At 51.6% G+C, this 16,885-nt stretch overlaps 2 protein-coding genes across 3 annotated transcripts in view; one reads left to right on the top strand and one right to left on the bottom strand.

Annotated features, from left to right (window-relative positions):
• The window catches only part of NAPRT (nicotinate phosphoribosyltransferase), a 7,564-nt gene extending 3,799 nt beyond the window's left edge, over positions 1 to 3,765 (top strand). For both annotated transcript variants that reach the window (XM_057384325.1, XM_057384324.1), the window contains exons 6-13: positions 500 to 693; positions 841 to 981; positions 1,140 to 1,224; positions 1,354 to 1,434; positions 2,271 to 2,373; positions 2,451 to 2,608; positions 2,796 to 2,903; positions 3,005 to 3,765. In XM_057384325.1, the coding sequence (XP_057240308.1) occupies positions 500 to 693; positions 841 to 981; positions 1,140 to 1,224; positions 1,354 to 1,434; positions 2,271 to 2,373; positions 2,451 to 2,608; positions 2,796 to 2,903; positions 3,005 to 3,064 (930 nt within the window). In that variant the 3' untranslated portion in view covers positions 3,065 to 3,765. The remainder of the gene's footprint in view (positions 1 to 499; positions 694 to 840; positions 982 to 1,139; positions 1,225 to 1,353; positions 1,435 to 2,270; positions 2,374 to 2,450; positions 2,609 to 2,795; positions 2,904 to 3,004) is intronic.
• Positions 3,766 to 4,012: 247 nt separating this feature from the next.
• LOC130584369 (ubiquitin carboxyl-terminal hydrolase CYLD-like) lies at positions 4,013 to 16,084 on the bottom strand. Its single transcript, XM_057384323.1, has 15 exons — positions 16,029 to 16,084; positions 13,733 to 14,198; positions 13,367 to 13,651; positions 13,089 to 13,158; positions 12,201 to 12,421; positions 11,521 to 11,674; positions 11,027 to 11,165; positions 10,315 to 10,425; positions 9,891 to 9,982; positions 9,113 to 9,179; positions 7,970 to 8,102; positions 7,605 to 7,713; positions 7,340 to 7,458; positions 6,503 to 6,722; positions 4,013 to 5,737 (listed from the first exon to the last, which is right to left on the bottom strand). The coding sequence occupies exons 2-15, from the start codon at positions 14,186 to 14,188 to the stop codon at positions 5,553 to 5,555; spliced, it is 2,361 nt and encodes a 786-aa protein (XP_057240306.1). The 5' UTR covers positions 14,189 to 14,198; positions 16,029 to 16,084; the 3' UTR covers positions 4,013 to 5,552.
• Positions 16,085 to 16,885: the final 801 nt, after the last annotated feature.

The following is a 16,885-nucleotide window of genomic DNA, read 5'->3' as shown; positions in this document are numbered from 1 at the left end:
AATGGGATGGGATGAGAGTGCAGGTGAGGATGGGAGAGGGATGGGATGAAAATGTCATGGGAATGGGGATGCAGATGGGGACAAGAACGGGGATGGGAATGGGTTGGGATAGGGGTGGGGGTTGGATAGGCATAGGGGTGGGTATAGAATAGAGGTGGAGGTTGAATAGGGTTGGATGTGGATGAAGATGGGATAGGATCTGATTGGGATGGGGATGTGGATGGGTTGGGATAGAGATAGGATGGGATTAGGGACAGGAATGGGTTTGTGCGGAATTAGAAATGGGAGGAGATGGAATGGAGATAGGATAGGGACAGGATGGGGATGTGGATTGGAGTGGAATGGAATTGGGGGTGAGAAGGAAATGGGAATTTGGGTAAGGATGGGGAACAGGGATACAGGTGGGGATGGGATGGGAATGGAACACTCCACCTGTTCCCACACTCCTGGCACCATGGATAATGCCACGGGCTGTGCAAATCCCACATTCCCCTGGCAGGAGCTGCCCCCTCAGRCCGGAGGGGATCCCGTGGATCTCGYGGCCCTGGCCGTGTCCTGGCTGCAGCGGGTGTGTGAGCTGCTCCAGACTCCAGCMGAGAGCACAAACGAGGGCGAGCTGGCTGCCTTCGTGTCCTATGCAATCACCTTCCCATGTGACTTCCAGGGATTGCTGGACACCTATTGTGTCAGAAGGTGAGGGTGCCAGGACTGCCAGGGTGGCTTTGCCACCTCCTCCTTGGTGGCCTTGAAGGAGGAATTTTGGCAGGGCTTGGAAACACTCCTGGATCCACCCAGGATCCGTGTCCCACTTGTCACTGATGCTTTCCCTGCCCGTGCCAGGAGTGGCTTGCCCAATTTCTGTGCCGTGGCCTTGGCACTGCACCAGCTGGGATACCGGGCCATCGGAGTGCGCCTGGACAGCGGGGACCTGGCCCAGCAATCCAAGGAGATCCGGCGAGTGTTCCGAGCCTGCGGAGCTCAGTGAGTCCCACAGCAGCCCTGGGATGGGTGTCACTGATCCCTCTTACCTTCACCTGCACCCAGCCCATCACCCATCATCCTGCTGGGATTTGGGAGCCCTCACGGCTCTGGGGTGCTAAGAGCAGATCCATGGATCTCCCAAATCCTGCTCCTTCCAGCTTCCAGGTGCCCTGGTTTGGGACCATCCCCATYGCTGTCAGCAACGACATCAGCGAGCAGAGCCTGGAGGAGTTCAGGAGGGAGGTCAGGAACCTGCTGGCACGGCTGGGATGGCTCCTGGGGTGGTGGTGGCACATCTGGGATGTCACCGGGCTGTCCTGGTGCTGGCAGGGCTGGGATGTTGATGGTCTCTTGTCTCCTCTGCTACCTCAGGGCAGTGAGATCGACATGATCGGCATCGGGACCAACCTGGTGACGTGTCCCCTGCAGCCATCGCTGGGCTGTGTCTACAAGGTACAGGGGGCAACCTAAATCCTRAATGTCCCAGTCCTTGCTGAGCCACTTCCAGGTGCTGCAAGCCTGCTCTAGGGTCATCCAGCCCCACTGGAGTCAGAATTACAAAATAATTGGGATTGGAAGGGATTTTTGAAGGTCATCCACCACCATGGGCAGGGACACCTTCCACTATACCACGGTGCTCCAAGCCCCATCCAGCCTGGCTCTTGGATACTCCCAAGGATGGGGCAGCCACAGCTTCTCTGGGAATTCCATTCCATGGCCTCCCAACCCTCCCAGGGAAGAATTTCTTCCCAATATCCCATCTGTGTCTGCCCTTTGGCAGTGGGAAGCCATTCCCTGTGTCCTGGCCCTCCATCCCTTGTCCCCAGTCTCTCTCCACCTCTCCTGGAGCCCTTTTAGGCTCTGAGGTCTCCCTGGATCCTTCACTTGTCCAGGCTGGACATTCCCAGCTCTCCCAGCCTGGATCCAGAGCAGAGGGGCTCCATCCCTTGGAGCATCTCCATGGCCTCCTTTGGATTTGCTCCAGCAGATCCAGATCCTTCTGCTGTTGGACCCCAGGGCTGGAAGCAGCTCTGCAGATGGGGTCTCAGCTCAGCAGGGCAGAGGGGCAGAATTCCCACCTCTCCTGCTTCCCACACTTTGGGATCAGCCCAGGATACGGGGGAATTTCCACATGCAGTTCTTTGCCCACCAGAACCCCCAAGCTCTTCACAAGCAGGAGGAGGCAGAATGCCCAATTTTGGGGTGGTTTTAGGGTTTTTAAATAGTTTTTTCCAGATGATTTTTCCTCAGAGAGGTCACAGTTGTCCATCCTTTCCCTTCCCCCACAGCTGGTGGAGGTCAATGGCTCCCCATGCCTGAAGCTCACGGAGGAYGAGGAGAAGATGACGATCCCAGGGATGAAGACGATCTATCGGCTCTACGACGCTGCTGGTGAGTCTGGAAACCCTTCCCACCATCCTGGGGGAATCTCCTGCTCCGTACCCCGCTCCCTGATGTCCTGCTGGCAGGTCACCCCTTCATGGACCTCATGGCCCTGCAAGAGGAGCCGTCGCCCAGCGCGGGGCAGGAGCTGGGGATCCGTGTCCTGGGGCGGCTTGGAGAGACCACCAAGGTCATTCCCACCAATGTGGAGCCCCTCCATCGCACCTACTTCAGGGATGGCCAGGTCAGGGCTGCTCCCATCTCCTGGGGGGGGGTCTCCTTTTCCATGCTGGGTGACAAACCAAGGGCAGTGGTGGCTTCTGAGATGCCCTAAAAACTCTGGTGCCAGCCTGGACGTGGTAGCTCTTAGGGATTGGTGCTGGGTAGTGGCTTCCCCCATGGATCTTCCCCGTGGATCTCCATCCCTGCAGGTGTGTGAACCCCTGCCCAGCCTGCCCGAGGTGAGGAGCCACGCCCAGCTATCCCTCAGCCTGCTCAGCCCCGCTCACCGCCGGCTCCACGAGCCGCAGCCCTACCCGGTACATCCGCTGCTTCCCTTGCTCCCGCTTGGGAACGCCACYGGACTCGGTGGCCTGAGCAGAGCCACCCCAGAGCTGACCCCTCTTATTCCCGTCCCCAGGTGGCCGTGACGGAACGGCTGCACCGGCTCTTCCTGGAGCTGCGTCAGGGCGGCCACTGAGGCGCTCCCTGCTCGTCCCCGGCTCCTCCTCCACGCTTTGTTTTTTTTTGGGAAGCCCAAGTGACTCGTTGGGAATTAACAGCTCTAATTTAGATCTTTTTGCTGCCTGGTGCTAACCCGAGGAACCTGCAGGGATTGGGAGAGTGCCCTGGGGTCCCACAGGGAAGCTGGGAAYGCAGGGATGGGGGAGGCAGAGCTGTCCCTGCGTCCTCTGAAAGTGACAGTCCTTCTGTGCCCGCCTTGGTGGCCCTGCCAGCTTTGTGGCCTATCTTTGTGGCCCTGCCAATCCTGTGCCTTTTCTGGTGGCCCTGCTACTCCTGTGCCTTTTCTGGTGGCCCTGCCACTCCTGTGCCTTTCTTGGTGGCCCTGCCAGCCCTGTGCCCTCCTTGGTGGCTCCCCCATCCTGAAGCTCCTTGGTGGCACTAGAGTGAAGTCTGGGGTGCCACCAGAAGGGTGATGTGGGATATTCATGGCACATTCTCCTTGCTTTGGCAACTCCAAACTTCATCTCCATGGCCAAATTCCAACTTTTCCCATTCTATCCGAGTTCCCTGGGATGTGGAGGCTGGCTCCAGGCTGATCCTGGCCCCAGGTTGCCACCTGCACTCTCTAACCCCTGTTCCCACAGGAAACGTGGCACTAACCCACGCTGAGCTTCAGACTAAGCAAAAAAAATTAAATAAAGGCCTTTTCCCACCACGGCTCCGACCCTAATTCCAGTGAAAAACCCTCTGGAGCTCCACTGGGAATGGGAAGGCAAGAGGAAAATCCCCAGGGACCAACCCACCCTCCCCTCCATGGTTTGGATCTTGGCAGCAAATTACAGGGAAGAAAATAATTAAGAACTTAACAAAGCTGATGGTCTTTTGTTTCTGGGAATTCCCACAGCACTGTATCCCATTTTAAGACAGGGAAAAAAACTCCAGGAAAACCAGATCAGTTTGCTATAAATTAGATTTTTTGTTTCAGAGCAAAGCACCAAAGGTAGAGTCCATCGTACCTGAGTAGAGATTTTCCTGAGTTTTTGGGAGAGAAGGAATGCAGAAAAAAAGTAGGAGAGTGACCTGCACTTGTCACCCTCACAGAAAAAATGCAATTCCTGATGTTCAGGAACCATTTTGGTCCTGTCACTGGGCAGAAAAGCTCCTGGGTGTCTTCTTTGTGCGTTCCCCTCTGGGATTTATGGATGTTGGGAAGATTCCCAATCCTTTTGTTCTCCAGGCTGGGCAATTCCAGCTCCCTCAGCCCCTCCTGGTAGGAGATGCTCCAGTCCTTTCATCATCTCCGTGGTTTTTCCTTGGATTCTCTTTGTCTCTCTCCTACTGGGGAGCTCCAAMCTGGACCCAGTTATTCCAGGTGTGAGTTGGCAGAGCTGAGCAGWGGGGAAGGATCCCTCCAGGACCTGCTGCCAACACCTGGAATGCCAAAGAGATCCCAAACCACGTGTCCCAAGCCAACAGGAGCAATCCAAAGCTCCAAGTTTTGTTAAATTTACTGCTCTCTGCATTAAAGAAGGAAAAAAAGAGCAGGAAGGGGATTGAAGCTGCACATCTGGGAGTCCTGGAAGCTTTCCTTGCAGTTTTCCTTGTGGAATCTGGGCATCCCACTGACTCCAGGCACAGCTTCCCACTTTACAGCAGAGAACCCCAAAATCTATAAATTTATTTACCTTAAGGAATGCCTGTTCCCATCCAAATCTTAAATTTTCCTGCAGAAGATTGCAGAGTACTCATTTTTTCTTCCATTTTTGCCCTYGGAATTCTGGTATTTGACCCCAGAACTCAGAAGTGGGTGCAAAGATGGGACAGAAAGTGCTGAAAGTGAAGTTGGACTTTGAATCCTGTGCACATTTTGCCAAAAAGAGGAAGCAGCAGGAGTCTGGATGTTGCTCCTCTGCTCCATCCTCCTTCCAGTTTTGTTCTTGGAAAAAGTCTGGTTTTAAAATTTTGGATATCCATTGTTGGAAATAAGGTATGGTGGGTAAACGTGCCAGTCGGTGCTGGAGAAGGAAGTGACACAGATTTAGAGGTGGGAAATCCGTCCTGATCTGTCTCAATCCCACCTGTTTTTTTTTCTCACTCCACAAATCCAAGTGAGGATGTTCTAGGGAAAGTGAGGTTGTGGTTAAATCTGTGGATAATTCCRTGTGTTTTGATTTCTGCTGGTCCCAGCTTTGGAGGGAAGGATGGCAGGGAGAAGAGGATTTTGGGGAGGCTCCAGCTGCAGAGTACCTGGAGAGCGAGGAGGGTGTGGAATGTGGAGAAGGAGAATGAATTAATGTCAATAATTCCAAGTCCAGCTGCACCCAAGGACCAACTACCACCGGGTTAAGCCAGGATTTAACAAACCCAGCCTGCCTTGGATAATCTGATACCAGCACAGGGGGGAAGAGGCAGCTCAGAGCACCCAGACTCAGCTGCTTCCACCTTCAGGGAYGATCCAAGCTCCCGTTTCCAACACCGCTCCGTGCCACCAGCCTTGGACAGGGTCACTTGTACAGTGCCATTTTCCTGCTCTGGTACAGGTACATGTAGGCATCACAGAAGAGGCGTTTGGCCACCCCATCCATGTCCCGAGGCTGCTCCAGGGCCAGCACAGCCAGGGGCAAGTCCAGGTATTTGGCAACTTCTGGGCACAGCGTCACCGTGGGGATGTTGAAGCCGTTTTCGCCACCTAAGGCAGAGAGGAGGAGGAAAATCCCAAACCTGATCCCAAAGGGAGGAGTTCCTACAGATCCAGTGGATCCCAGCTCACTCCACAGCCATGCAGAGCCCTCAGCTGGGAGATGTGGGGGCCAAGAACGCTGGAAGAGGATGGATGAGGGGAGAGCATCCAGCTTCCAGTGACTAAAGGAGYTCCAGGAGAGCTGGAGAGGGATTTTGGACAAGGGATGGAGGGACAGGACACAGGGAATGGCTTCCCMCTGCCAGRGGGCRRRGTTGGATGGGATATTGGGAAGGAATTGTTCCCTGGGAGGRTGGTGAGGAGATGGAATGGAATTCCCAGAGAAGCYGTGGCTGCTCCATTCCTGGAATTGTTCCAGGCCAGGTTGGAYRGGRCYTGGAGCAACCTGGGATTGGGGAAGGTRCCCATCCAAGTGGGGTGGAACTGGATGAGCTTTAAGGTTCCTTCCAACYCCAACCATTCCATGATTCCATGATAAATACAACATGGGGAAGGACAGGAGAACAATCCGTGCTCAGGAGCTGAGGGAGCCAGAATGGGATCCCAAATTCCCTGTTTGACCACAGCCAGAGGCTGGAAGCACCTGCAGGAACTCCCACCTGCTCAGCTTGGCCACTCTGGAATCTTAATTAAATGGAAACAAAATCCAGAGAGAGCCTAAATCAGACAGGGAGCTTGAGAGGAAAAAGTGGACTGAGCAGCCCCTGGCAGCTTCCCAGATCCCATTCCCAGATCCCATTCCCATTCCCTCACCGTGTCGGTCGGCCATGCTGTCAAAGAACATCCAGTGCTCGCTGCCGGGGCCGTATTTCACGAAGGACACGTAGTGACTGGTCTCGATGCAGAGCACGGCAAAGAGCTCCAGCTTCTCCCGRGGCACCTGCTGGCAGCCCCGGGCGCTGCAGCTGCGGAATTCCTCGGGAATGTGCAGCCTCCGGGGTTTGTGCGCTTGGCGGCTGCGATGGGAGTGAACCTGAGGAGAGGGGACAGGGTGGTGGTGGCAGAACTGGCCCTGGCCCGAGAGGAGGAGAGGGCAGAGGGCAGATTCCTGATTTATTCCCTGCTGATGTGACTCCCTGCCTGCCTGGGAWTGGTGGTGTGGGAACTGCCTGGCASCAGGAAGCTGAAACGGGACCGGGTCACCCTCCCAGAGGCAGAAACTGTGGGAATGCTCATGGAGAGGCAGCAGGGAAGGCTCARCGCTCATTTCCTGCAGGATTGCTCCTTATTTAAGGAAAAGGTTGTCCAGAGAAGCTGTGGATGTCCCAKCCCTGGAATTGTTTGAGGCCAGGKWGGACGGGGCTTGGAGCAACCTGGGATAGGGAGCAGCATYCAGGGGRTGGAGCTGGATGAGCTTCAAGRTCCTTTCCAATCTTTTCTGGGATTGCATGATTATTTAGGCTCTGATTATTTAGGCTCATGTGTATTTAGGCTCTCCCCAACCTCTGGCTCCTGGTGGGAATGACCCTCAGGAAAGGGCTCCTCTGTGCCCAATCCCTGCAGGAACAACAGGGAAATGTTGAGATTTTGGGAGGGTTCATCCTGCTGTCAGCTCCCAAGGTGGATTTTGGGAACAGCCATGGAAAATACCTGTCTGGAGCAGGAGCTGCAGAATTGCTTCAGTCCTGTGGCTGCAAACACTTTGTCCTTGAAACACTCGGAGCATTCCAGAGTGGCCACGTCTCCGCACAGGCAGCATTCCCTGGGACCTGCCAGGGAAAAACGGAGCTCAGAGGGTGTGCCTTCTCCAGATCCCACCTAAAATCCAGCTTGTCCTCCCAAAACTGGCATTTAGGGAAGAAGAATCCCACCCCAAAGAACGTAGATTTCTCACAGACCCTCACCCGTAACTTACTGTCCAGCAGCAGATCTGTTATATCCAGCTCCAAGGAAGGRATGATTTTGCTGAACATTTTGTATTCCTTCCCAAAACGTGGCATTTGGATAATGAAGCAAGATGGGATCTGGGAGAAGAAAGGGAAAAGAGTCACCCAGCCAGAAGAGCCAAATTCCAGAGATTTTTCTCTACATTTGCTGTCAAATTCCAGAGATTTTTCCCTAAATTTGCTGTTGTTATTCACAGGACAAAAGGGAAACAGGTAAAGCAGAAACCTTTTCCTGAGTCATGCTTGGATTCAGAGTTGGATATAAAACATCCAAGACCTCACAGGTACTTTGGGAAGTAAGAAAAGCAGGAAAGAGAAAGGAAAGTGGACTCACCTCGACCAGCTTCAGATCTGAGGACAGGAAGGAGCGCTCCACCAGCTGCTGCACGTCAGGAACCACCAGATCCTCCTGTTGATCCATAAATATCTGGTAGCAGTAACAATCRTGCTCCTTCTGGCCTCCTGACCTGCCAGGAGAGGTCATGGGATGGGGGATGTGGTAACACAAAAATTGGGAGTTTCCCAAGGTTTGTCCTGGGAGAGCTCCTGGGCTCAAGGCACTGAGGGTGGTTTGGTGCGACACGAGGCACTTTTTCCACCCAAAAATACCAAATTTGTGCCAGGGGAAGAGGAGATAAGCAGGAATTGTGGCCTCATCATCCCTTTGGAGCACCACATCCTGCTCATCTAYGCAAAATTCCATTTTCCCTCGATATAAAGGATAATTTAATATTTAAATTCACAAATGGATGCTCTGATGAAGGATTAATTTAAAAATGCATCCAAAAAGCCAAACTCAAGGTGAGCTGTGTGCAGATCTCCCAGAATCCCCACAGGCWGCAGGGAAAGGATTTCCTTGGGATGACCCCGTGCAGGGGAGCTGCAGCACAGAGTCCCCTTTGTGCCCAGCCTTTCCCAGCACTCCACGATCCACGGCTCGAGCGGCRGCCCCACAAAGGAGCACAGAAATCCAACAATTCCCTTTCTGTGCTCCCGAACAGTACAGTTATTTTTGGCTTCCTTCAGCCTCTCATCCTCTTTGTAGAGTCCCAAAAAAACTGGGACTGCATCCATGGACTGCCTGTTCGAGAGGCTGCGGGAGCTGAGCCAGCTCGGCAGCCTGGACGCATCCCAAATTCATCCAAARGCTGTCGGATATTGCTGGATCTGCCCTTGAGTCGGGCATCACCTTTCTCAAATCACTTCTGGCTCTCCCCTGGGGATGGCACAAGGTTTCCATCCCCATTTTCTGAAGGCAGCAGTCTCCAGGGAGAGCTCAGAATTGTCTTTTTCCAGATGGAATGATGACAACAAGGCTGCTGTTAAGAGAAGCAGAAGGAGCTGCGCGAAACTCAGAGCTGCGATTTCAAAAAACTCGGATGGAAAGGGACAAGTGACTGCCCCTCCCCGGGATCGTGAGGAGGAAAATTAATGAGCCTGGCCTTGGGAATTGCATCCCTCAGCTGTGGAAACTTACTGGAGTTTCAGCAGTGGCTCAATTCCCAGGATCTGCTGCATTATGAGATTGAGGAACTCCTCGGGATCTGGAAAGTGAGAGGASAGGATGGGTCACACCATACCAGGAATGGCCTCCAAGAGCTGCCAGATAAACCCAAGCCAGCGTTCCATGAATTTGGAATTTCCTCTTTTTAGGTTAGGGGACAATGGAGATGAAGGCTGAGAGTGCTTGGTTAAGGCACAAATCCCAAGCAGGGAGCAGGAAAATGCCAACCAGCCTTCAGATCCRGCACTTTCACAGAATCCCAGGATGGTTTGGGTGGGAAGGGACCTCAAAGCTCATCCAGTTCCATCCTTTCCCACAGGCAGAGCCACCTTCCACTATCCCAGATTGCTCCAAGCCCCACCTGACCTGGAACAATTCCAGGGATGGAACAGCCTCAGCTTTTTTGGGAATTCCAYCCCAGCCCCTCACCAMCCTYACAGGAAGGAATTCCTTCTCAATGTCCCATCTAACTCAGCCCTCTGGCAGTGGGAAGCTATTCCCTGTGTCCTGTCCTTCCAYCCCTTRTCCAAAATCCCTCTCCAGCTCTCCTGGAGCCTTTTTAGGCACTGGAAAGAGTTTTGAGGGTACAGAGAGATTTAACAGCTGAAAGGATTTAATCACTGAATTTTTACACCAATTAACATCAGCACYTAATTAAAGCACATTCCTGGGAAAAGCACAAAGGGAAGTTGCCTGGATGAGGCAAAACCCAGGGAAGCAGCCCCGGGAAAGGCTCTGGAAAGCTCCTTACCTTTCTCAGCGTTGGTAAAGCTGGAGCACTCGCCCTTGTCCGTGAGCTGCTCGCGGAGGTGCATCACGCTGCTGGCCCTGACAAAGCCAGTCCTGGGAACAACAACCAGCTCCAGGTGATGGGAATCATGGAATGGCTTGGCTTGGAAGGGATCTTAAAGCTCATCCAGCTCAAACCCCTGCCATGGGAAAGGATGGCACCAACCAGGCCAAGTTTCTCCAATTCCTGTCCTGGAGACACTTCCAGGGATGGGGCAGGCACAGCTTSTCTGGGAATTCCATTCCAGGGCCTCACCACCCTCACAGGGAAGAATTTCCTCCCAATATTCCATCTAAATCAGTTTAAAACCATTYTTCCTTGTCCTGTATGAACACYTTTGGGTGTGGCTGCAAACTTTCAGGGCAGCAGCATTCCCCACACTCACCTTCGGAGGGGATTGACAATCTCATCCCGCAGAATTCCCTGCACATTCCTGTCACACAGCGGGAAGGGCATGAAGAGCATGGAGTCCAGCACRGATGTGCAGGAGAAGAGGCTGYGGGAAGARTGRGATGGGGTTTGAGTTTGAGAAGCAACAGCTGGATCCAAAATGTGGTGGCTGGTGAGAGTCGATGGCTTTGATGCACAACATCCCATGCACGGATTTACAGGGAGGTGAGGGAAGCACATCTGCACAGTGAGGCACGTCTGGAGGAATGAACACGGGGAGAAAGCAAAGGGAACAGCCCAGGGAGAAGGGAATTCCTACTTGGCAGCCAAAACTGCTCAGGGAAGGGCACCACTGAGTCTGTTCCTCTCCAAACAGGGAAGTTGGGACTTCCTGGGTGGGTTCTTTGGAATGATTCCAGCCAGAACTTCCAGGGGCAGAGTCAGCACAGTCCAAGTCCAGAAAACTACGAGCTCCCAGCACCCTGAATGACAGACACAGGGGTCCAGGGAGTCTTCAGGGCTGGTAAACCTGCTGGATTTGGGAAGGAGATCAAAAAGCAGCCTGGAGGTTGCATCTCCACAGTTACATTCTGCTCTAAACTTTCCAGCCGATTTAGAAATCCAGGGAAGTGCTGCAATTTGGGGGTCTGCCCAATTAAAAAGCCACTCATTTAAAGGAGACTGCACCACCCCAGCAGGTCCCTTACCTGAAGAGAGTTGCATCCATGTAGCAGGAATTGCAATGGCCTTGGATGCCTTTCATCTGMCCTCGGAGAACACGCACTGCCGCCTCATTCCTGAGGGGAGGAAAACTCTCTGGAGTTTGTGGAAAAACTTCTTGTCCTCCTGCAAGAAAAGGAATTTCCTTCACCTTCTCACCTGGGCCAGATCTGCCCTTCCTCCATGCCCCAAAAGTCTGAGCTGAGTCTRCAACTCACAAATTTAAGGTGGCTTCTCAATCAATCCAGTTTTTCCTAAATCACTTACAAATCTTTCACGCTTGTGGGATATTCCTTAAGGATTCATTTAGGTTGGAAAAGACCTCAAGGACTGAGCCCAACTGTTAATCCAGCCAAGGGTGTGGYGTGGGACAAACACCACAAAACAACACTTGAGGAAAGGGTGGAAAATGCTGCCCATGGGGTTTTTCCATATCCTTCTCCCATCAGAATCCCATTTTCCTGATTCCCAGGGGTCTCACCATAATCCCCGAGGGCCAGCTCGGAGTTGGGAAAGCTCTGGAAGCGCACGTCGGGCTGGCAGGAGTTCAGCCGCACGAAGAGGCCGCGCTTCGGGGCACACTGGAAGTAGGACTTGCCCAGCCAYTCTCCAGCCGTGACCCCCTTATCCTCATCCTGTGAAAAGAGCACCAGGGAAGAGCCTGAGAGTGGGATTTATGGAATCACAATTGGAAAAGAGCTTTAAGATCGAGTCTGACCACGCAATGCTGCCAAGGCCACCATTAGATTGTATCCCCAAGTGCCACATCCACAGGGATGGGGACTCCACCCAATCTGTCAGGGTTGGACAACCCTATCCATGAAGGAATTTTCTAAATATCCAACCTAAACTTGCCCTGCAGCAGTTTGAGGCCATTTCCTCTCGTCCTGTCCCTTGTTCCCTGGGAGCAGATCCTGATTCCCACCTGGTTGCCCCCTCCTGTCAGGGAATTTGGGGAGCCAGAAGGTCCCCTCCTGAGCCTCCTTTTCTCCAGGATCAAAGCCCTCCCACCTCCCTCAGCCACTCTTGGTGCTACAGCCCCTTCCCAGCTCCATTCCAGCCCCTCCATACCCGGTACCTGGGGATCCCAAAATCCCATCCCCCCACATTCAGCCACTGCCACCAGCATTCCCAGATCCCTCCCCAGCTTTCCAGCCTCACCAGTTCAACTCCAGCCATTTTGTCCTTGATTTGGGGCAGGTAGCCCAACCAGCGGATGATCCCTGAAACCTGAGTTCCCTTGTCCAAGGTGATCTGGACCATGGARTTCACTTCCAGGGGGGAATTTCCACTCTCCCCCTCCTCGCTGCTGTCGCTGATCTCTCGTTTCATCRTGTTTGGTTTTCCCAAGCCCACGTCGGAGTCGAACGTCGGGAAAAAACCTGATGGGCCACACAGAACATCAGGAGAGGTGGSAATTCAACCCTCTGGATCTAATTCCGGGTCTATTTCGGAAATTCCAGGCTGCATGCACAAGCAGGAAGCTGAGCACCAGTGACACGAGGTGTAATTCCCAGTGTGCCGAACTGGTCCGACAGGATGAGAGGGAATGATCCTGTTCTTTGTTTTCCTGCTCAAAGCTTCACATTCCAACCTCTTGCTGGCTCTGGAGYTTATCCAGCACTTCCCAGACCACTGGAATGGCAGTAGAGGGTTTATTTCTTATTTTTTCTACTAATTCCTTGTCTTGTCCAACAATTCCCACCATTGCTGCCGGCACCTGAGCTTTTCCCATCAGGATGAAGCTCCAGCTCCATCTTTAACAGCAGAATTAAAGACTCTTTAATTCCCTGATGGAATTTCCTGAGGGAATTCTGAATACCTCAGCCTGAATGCATCAGCCTCTCCTTCTTGACAAATGGGATTCAGCTTTAGCTGCCTCACGCCAAGAATTCTGCGTGGAACTTGACATTTTTCCACAAATCYCGATCCATTAAGACAATCTGAGGGTTCTACTGGAATTTCAGCTCCTCAGTACCTTGCAGAGAGGGAATAAATTCTAAATCCCACAGAATGTGCACAGGGAGGATGCATCCAAAGATCACCTACTTTGCAAGCTCTCCTTCACAACAGAATCCATCGGGATTTCCCGGAATATGTCAGTCGTTCCTTCTTCTTCCTGAAAGGAGGGAAAAATCCATCAGCTGGGAAAAAAAAATCTATAGGCTAAACACTGCAATAAGAAGGAATTTTTTAACCAGGCCTGGAAAGTTTGCACATAACCTCACATCTCTTTTGGACATTCCCTCTACTTCTCTTCCATGTCCCACCATAATGTGTTTTTTTAAAAAAATCCACAAAAAAATCCATGGAAAAGCTGCTCTTACCGGGCAAACTTTCACGAACCATTGGTTCCCTTCCCTGTAAACCGCCATGGCAATTCCTTTGGTGAGGATCTCATCCACGTAGAAGCTGACGGCATCTCCCACTTTCACGGGAACCACCTCCTCCGTGTCCTCTTTTCTTGGCTTCTGCTTCCCATAATCATTCTCTGGTGTGGGAATAAACTGGATTTTGCTGAAGGGCAGGAAGATCCCACAGTTCCTCTTGCACTTGAAGTACTCAGTGCCGTGGTAGGATCCGTCGCTCCTCCCTCTGTTTTCCCCCTCTCCCTGAAAACACGCCAGGAAGGAATGTCACACACAAGAAACACCAGGGAAAAACGAGGAATTTGCTGCCTCGGCCCCCCCTACCTGCAATTCCACCCCGAAAAACACCGGAGTCAGCACRGCCAAGCTGGGCTTGTAGATGCTCCCGATGTAGCGCACGACTCCCGGGAAAAATTCCCTCTCCACCTCCACCATCACGTTTTGCCCCGGCGTGGCTCGCAGAGCTCCTTCCAGCCTCAGCCTCTCCAGGAAAAAATTCAAGCGCTCGCTGTGGCTCCCGACGGCCAGCAGGAACCCGGCGGCTTCCTGGCGCACGGGCTGCAGGATCTCCAGGTTGATGGTGACCGTGGAGCTGTCGTCCAGCATGATGACCTTCAGGAAGCAAGCTGGAGGCCCGTCCTCGGCAAAATTCCTCAGGTAGCTCCTCTCGCTGCAGAAGCACAAGTTGCCGGCTTGGAAGTATTTGCTTCCGTAGGCACAGTCCTCTGTCAGGATGTAGAAGCAAATCCCGTCGGCTGCCGGAGGAGGGAGGTTGGACATGGTGGATTGCCTGGGGTGGGAGARTCACAGCAATGGAGATTTGTGAGCTTTGGCGCAGAATTGCCRGAGAATCTGGGCTTGGGAGAGGTTTTAGACCCAACCCCAGGCTCAAAGCCTCGCCCCAGTTGAGGTTGAGCTGCTCCCAGAGGCTCCCTGCTCCTTTTTTCCAGGTGTTTAATCACCCTCACRGTGATTCAAAATTCCATTTGACCCAGTTTCTCTCATTCCTGCTCATCCCTGTTGCACATCCATCGGAAGAGTCCAGCTCTGCCTTCTCCACTAAACCTCCCAGGACGAGGTTGTACAAAAAATCATGGATGGTTTGCGTTGGGAGGGACCTTAAGGATCATCACATTCCAGGGGCAGGGACACCTTCCCCTATCCCAGGTTGCTCCAAGCTCCATCCAACCCTTCCAGGAACAATTCCAGGAATGGGGTGGTTGCCCCAGCTCATCCAACCTGTTCTGACACTGTCCAGACTCATTAAATTCCACATTTTCTTTCTTTACTCATGCGAGCGAGGCAAAGGATAAACTCTACCTTTAAAAATTCCTTGGGAAAGGGTTTCCTGGCCTGTCACTGGAGCTGCCCAGTGTTGCTAGAGCACATGAATATTCAAAACATATGCAAAGCACCTATTGAGGTACTAAAAATCTCCAGCTTTCCCCCCAAAAAAACACATAATTACTTATAATATATTAAAAGAAATGCAAATATTTGGAAGCAGGGATGTATTTTGGTGCTTATTTTCTTGGTTAAATTCTGAAAGCAAAATTCTGGCAGTTCAAATTCCAGTAGTTAAAATTYTAGTAGTTAAATTCAGCTACTAGAATTACAGTAGATAAATTCCAGTAGTTAAATTCAACTGGAAGAATTCCAGTAGTTAAATTCTARTAGTTAAATTAAAATCTAGTAGTAATTAAAATCTAGTTACTAAATTCCAGTTTTTACCCCTCCCCATCTCTTCTTCAATGATTCCATGGAAAATCAGGATCCAACATTTTTGTTTCAACATAAAGAAATATAATTWAAAAAAAAATTAAAATTAACCCTTTCCCTCATTAAAAACCCCAAGTAATTTGATTTTTCTGATTAAATTCCCAAGAATAAACTGTTTGATCAATCAAAACCCCAAGAATAAACTGTTTTTCTCATAAAAATAGCCAAGAATAAATTTCCCTCATTAAGTCCATTTTCCTCATGCAAGCTTCAGCATAAACCTCATCAAAAACCACACAAACAAACCATTCTTCTCATAAAATAAACACTTTTAAAATCACAAAACCCTCAAGAATAAACAATTTTCTCATCAAAAAGCAAGAATAAGCCACTTTATTCATCAATCCCCAGGAACAAATCGTTTTCCTCATCAAAACCCTCCAAGAATAAGTAATTTTCCTCATCAAAAACACACAAATAAACCATTTTCTTCCTTAAAAAGCAAAAAAAAAAAAAACCCTTTTCCCCATGAAGAATGCAAAAATAAACTATTTTCCCCATCAAAAACTATGAGTAAATCCCTGTTCCTCATTTTCAAAAAAAAGAGACCTATTTCTTTTCCTCATCAAAACCCCGGAATAAACCTTTTTCCTCATCAAAAAACCCGACAATAGACAATTTTATTCGCCAAATCCCAAAAATAAACAGCTTTCCTCATGAAAATAAACAAGAAAAAAAGTCATTTTCCTTACGAAAACACAGGAATTAACCCTTGTCCCCATCAAACCCAAGTGCAACGCGGGTATTTAAAACAGAATATTCCCAATTTCCCCCGATTTATGGGAATAAATCCCCTTTCCCAGGGCTCCGAGCGGGGTTTGGGTCCGACCCCTCCCCTCACCGTCTCCGCCGCTCCGGCTCSGGCACTTCCGCGTCCGGGCGCGCGCGCGGCCCGGCAGCCAATGGGAAACAGCGAAGGGGGAGAACAGCCAATAGGAAGGAGGGGGCAGGGCCATAAGGAAGGAGGGGGCGTGGCTCCGCTGCAGGTCCCGCCCCTGCTTGACAGCCTGGGGGGAAGGCGGGAACTGCGTGAGGGGCGGTGGGATGGGGGTGTTTCCATGGACCCAAATCCCTCTGGATCCTGCAGTGTGTGTCCCCATGGACTCAAATCCCTGTGGATCCATGTGTGTGTCCCCATGGACTCAAATCCCTATGGATCCGTGAGTGTGTCCCCATGGACTCAAATCCATTCGGATCCGTGTGTGTTTCCATGGACCCAAATCCATATGGATCCGTGAGTATGTCCCCATGGACTCAAATCCCTGTGGATTCGTGTGTTTCATGGACCCAAATCCCTATGGATCTAAGAGTGTTTGTTTCCATGGCTCAAATCCCTATGGATCCGTGTGTGTTTCCATGGACCCAAATCCCTGTGGATCCATGAGTGTGTCCCCATAGACCCAAATCCCTGTGCATCCATGCGTGTGTCCCCATGGACCCAAATCCCTGTGGATCCATGAGTGTGTCCCCATGGACCCAAATCCTGTGGATTCGTGTTGTTTCATGGACCCAAATCCCTGTGGATCCAAGAGTGTGTCCCCATGGACTCAAATCCCTATGGATCCGTGTGTATCCCCATTGACCCATGGTCCTGTGTCTCTATGGATCCATGTGTGTCCTCATGGACTCAAATCCCTATGGATCCTGGAGTGTGTCCCCATGGACACAAATCTCGATGGATCTGTGAGTGTGTCCCCA

Source organism: Malurus melanocephalus, unplaced genomic scaffold (assembly GCF_030028575.1).
Source record: "Malurus melanocephalus ecotype Western Australia unplaced genomic scaffold, MMel_1.1 scaffold_700, whole genome shotgun sequence".
In the NCBI taxonomy this organism is placed as follows: domain Eukaryota; kingdom Metazoa; phylum Chordata; class Aves; order Passeriformes; family Maluridae; genus Malurus; species Malurus melanocephalus.
Note: the sequence above shows the minus strand (reverse complement) of the source record. Positions and strands in the feature narration are given on the sequence as shown.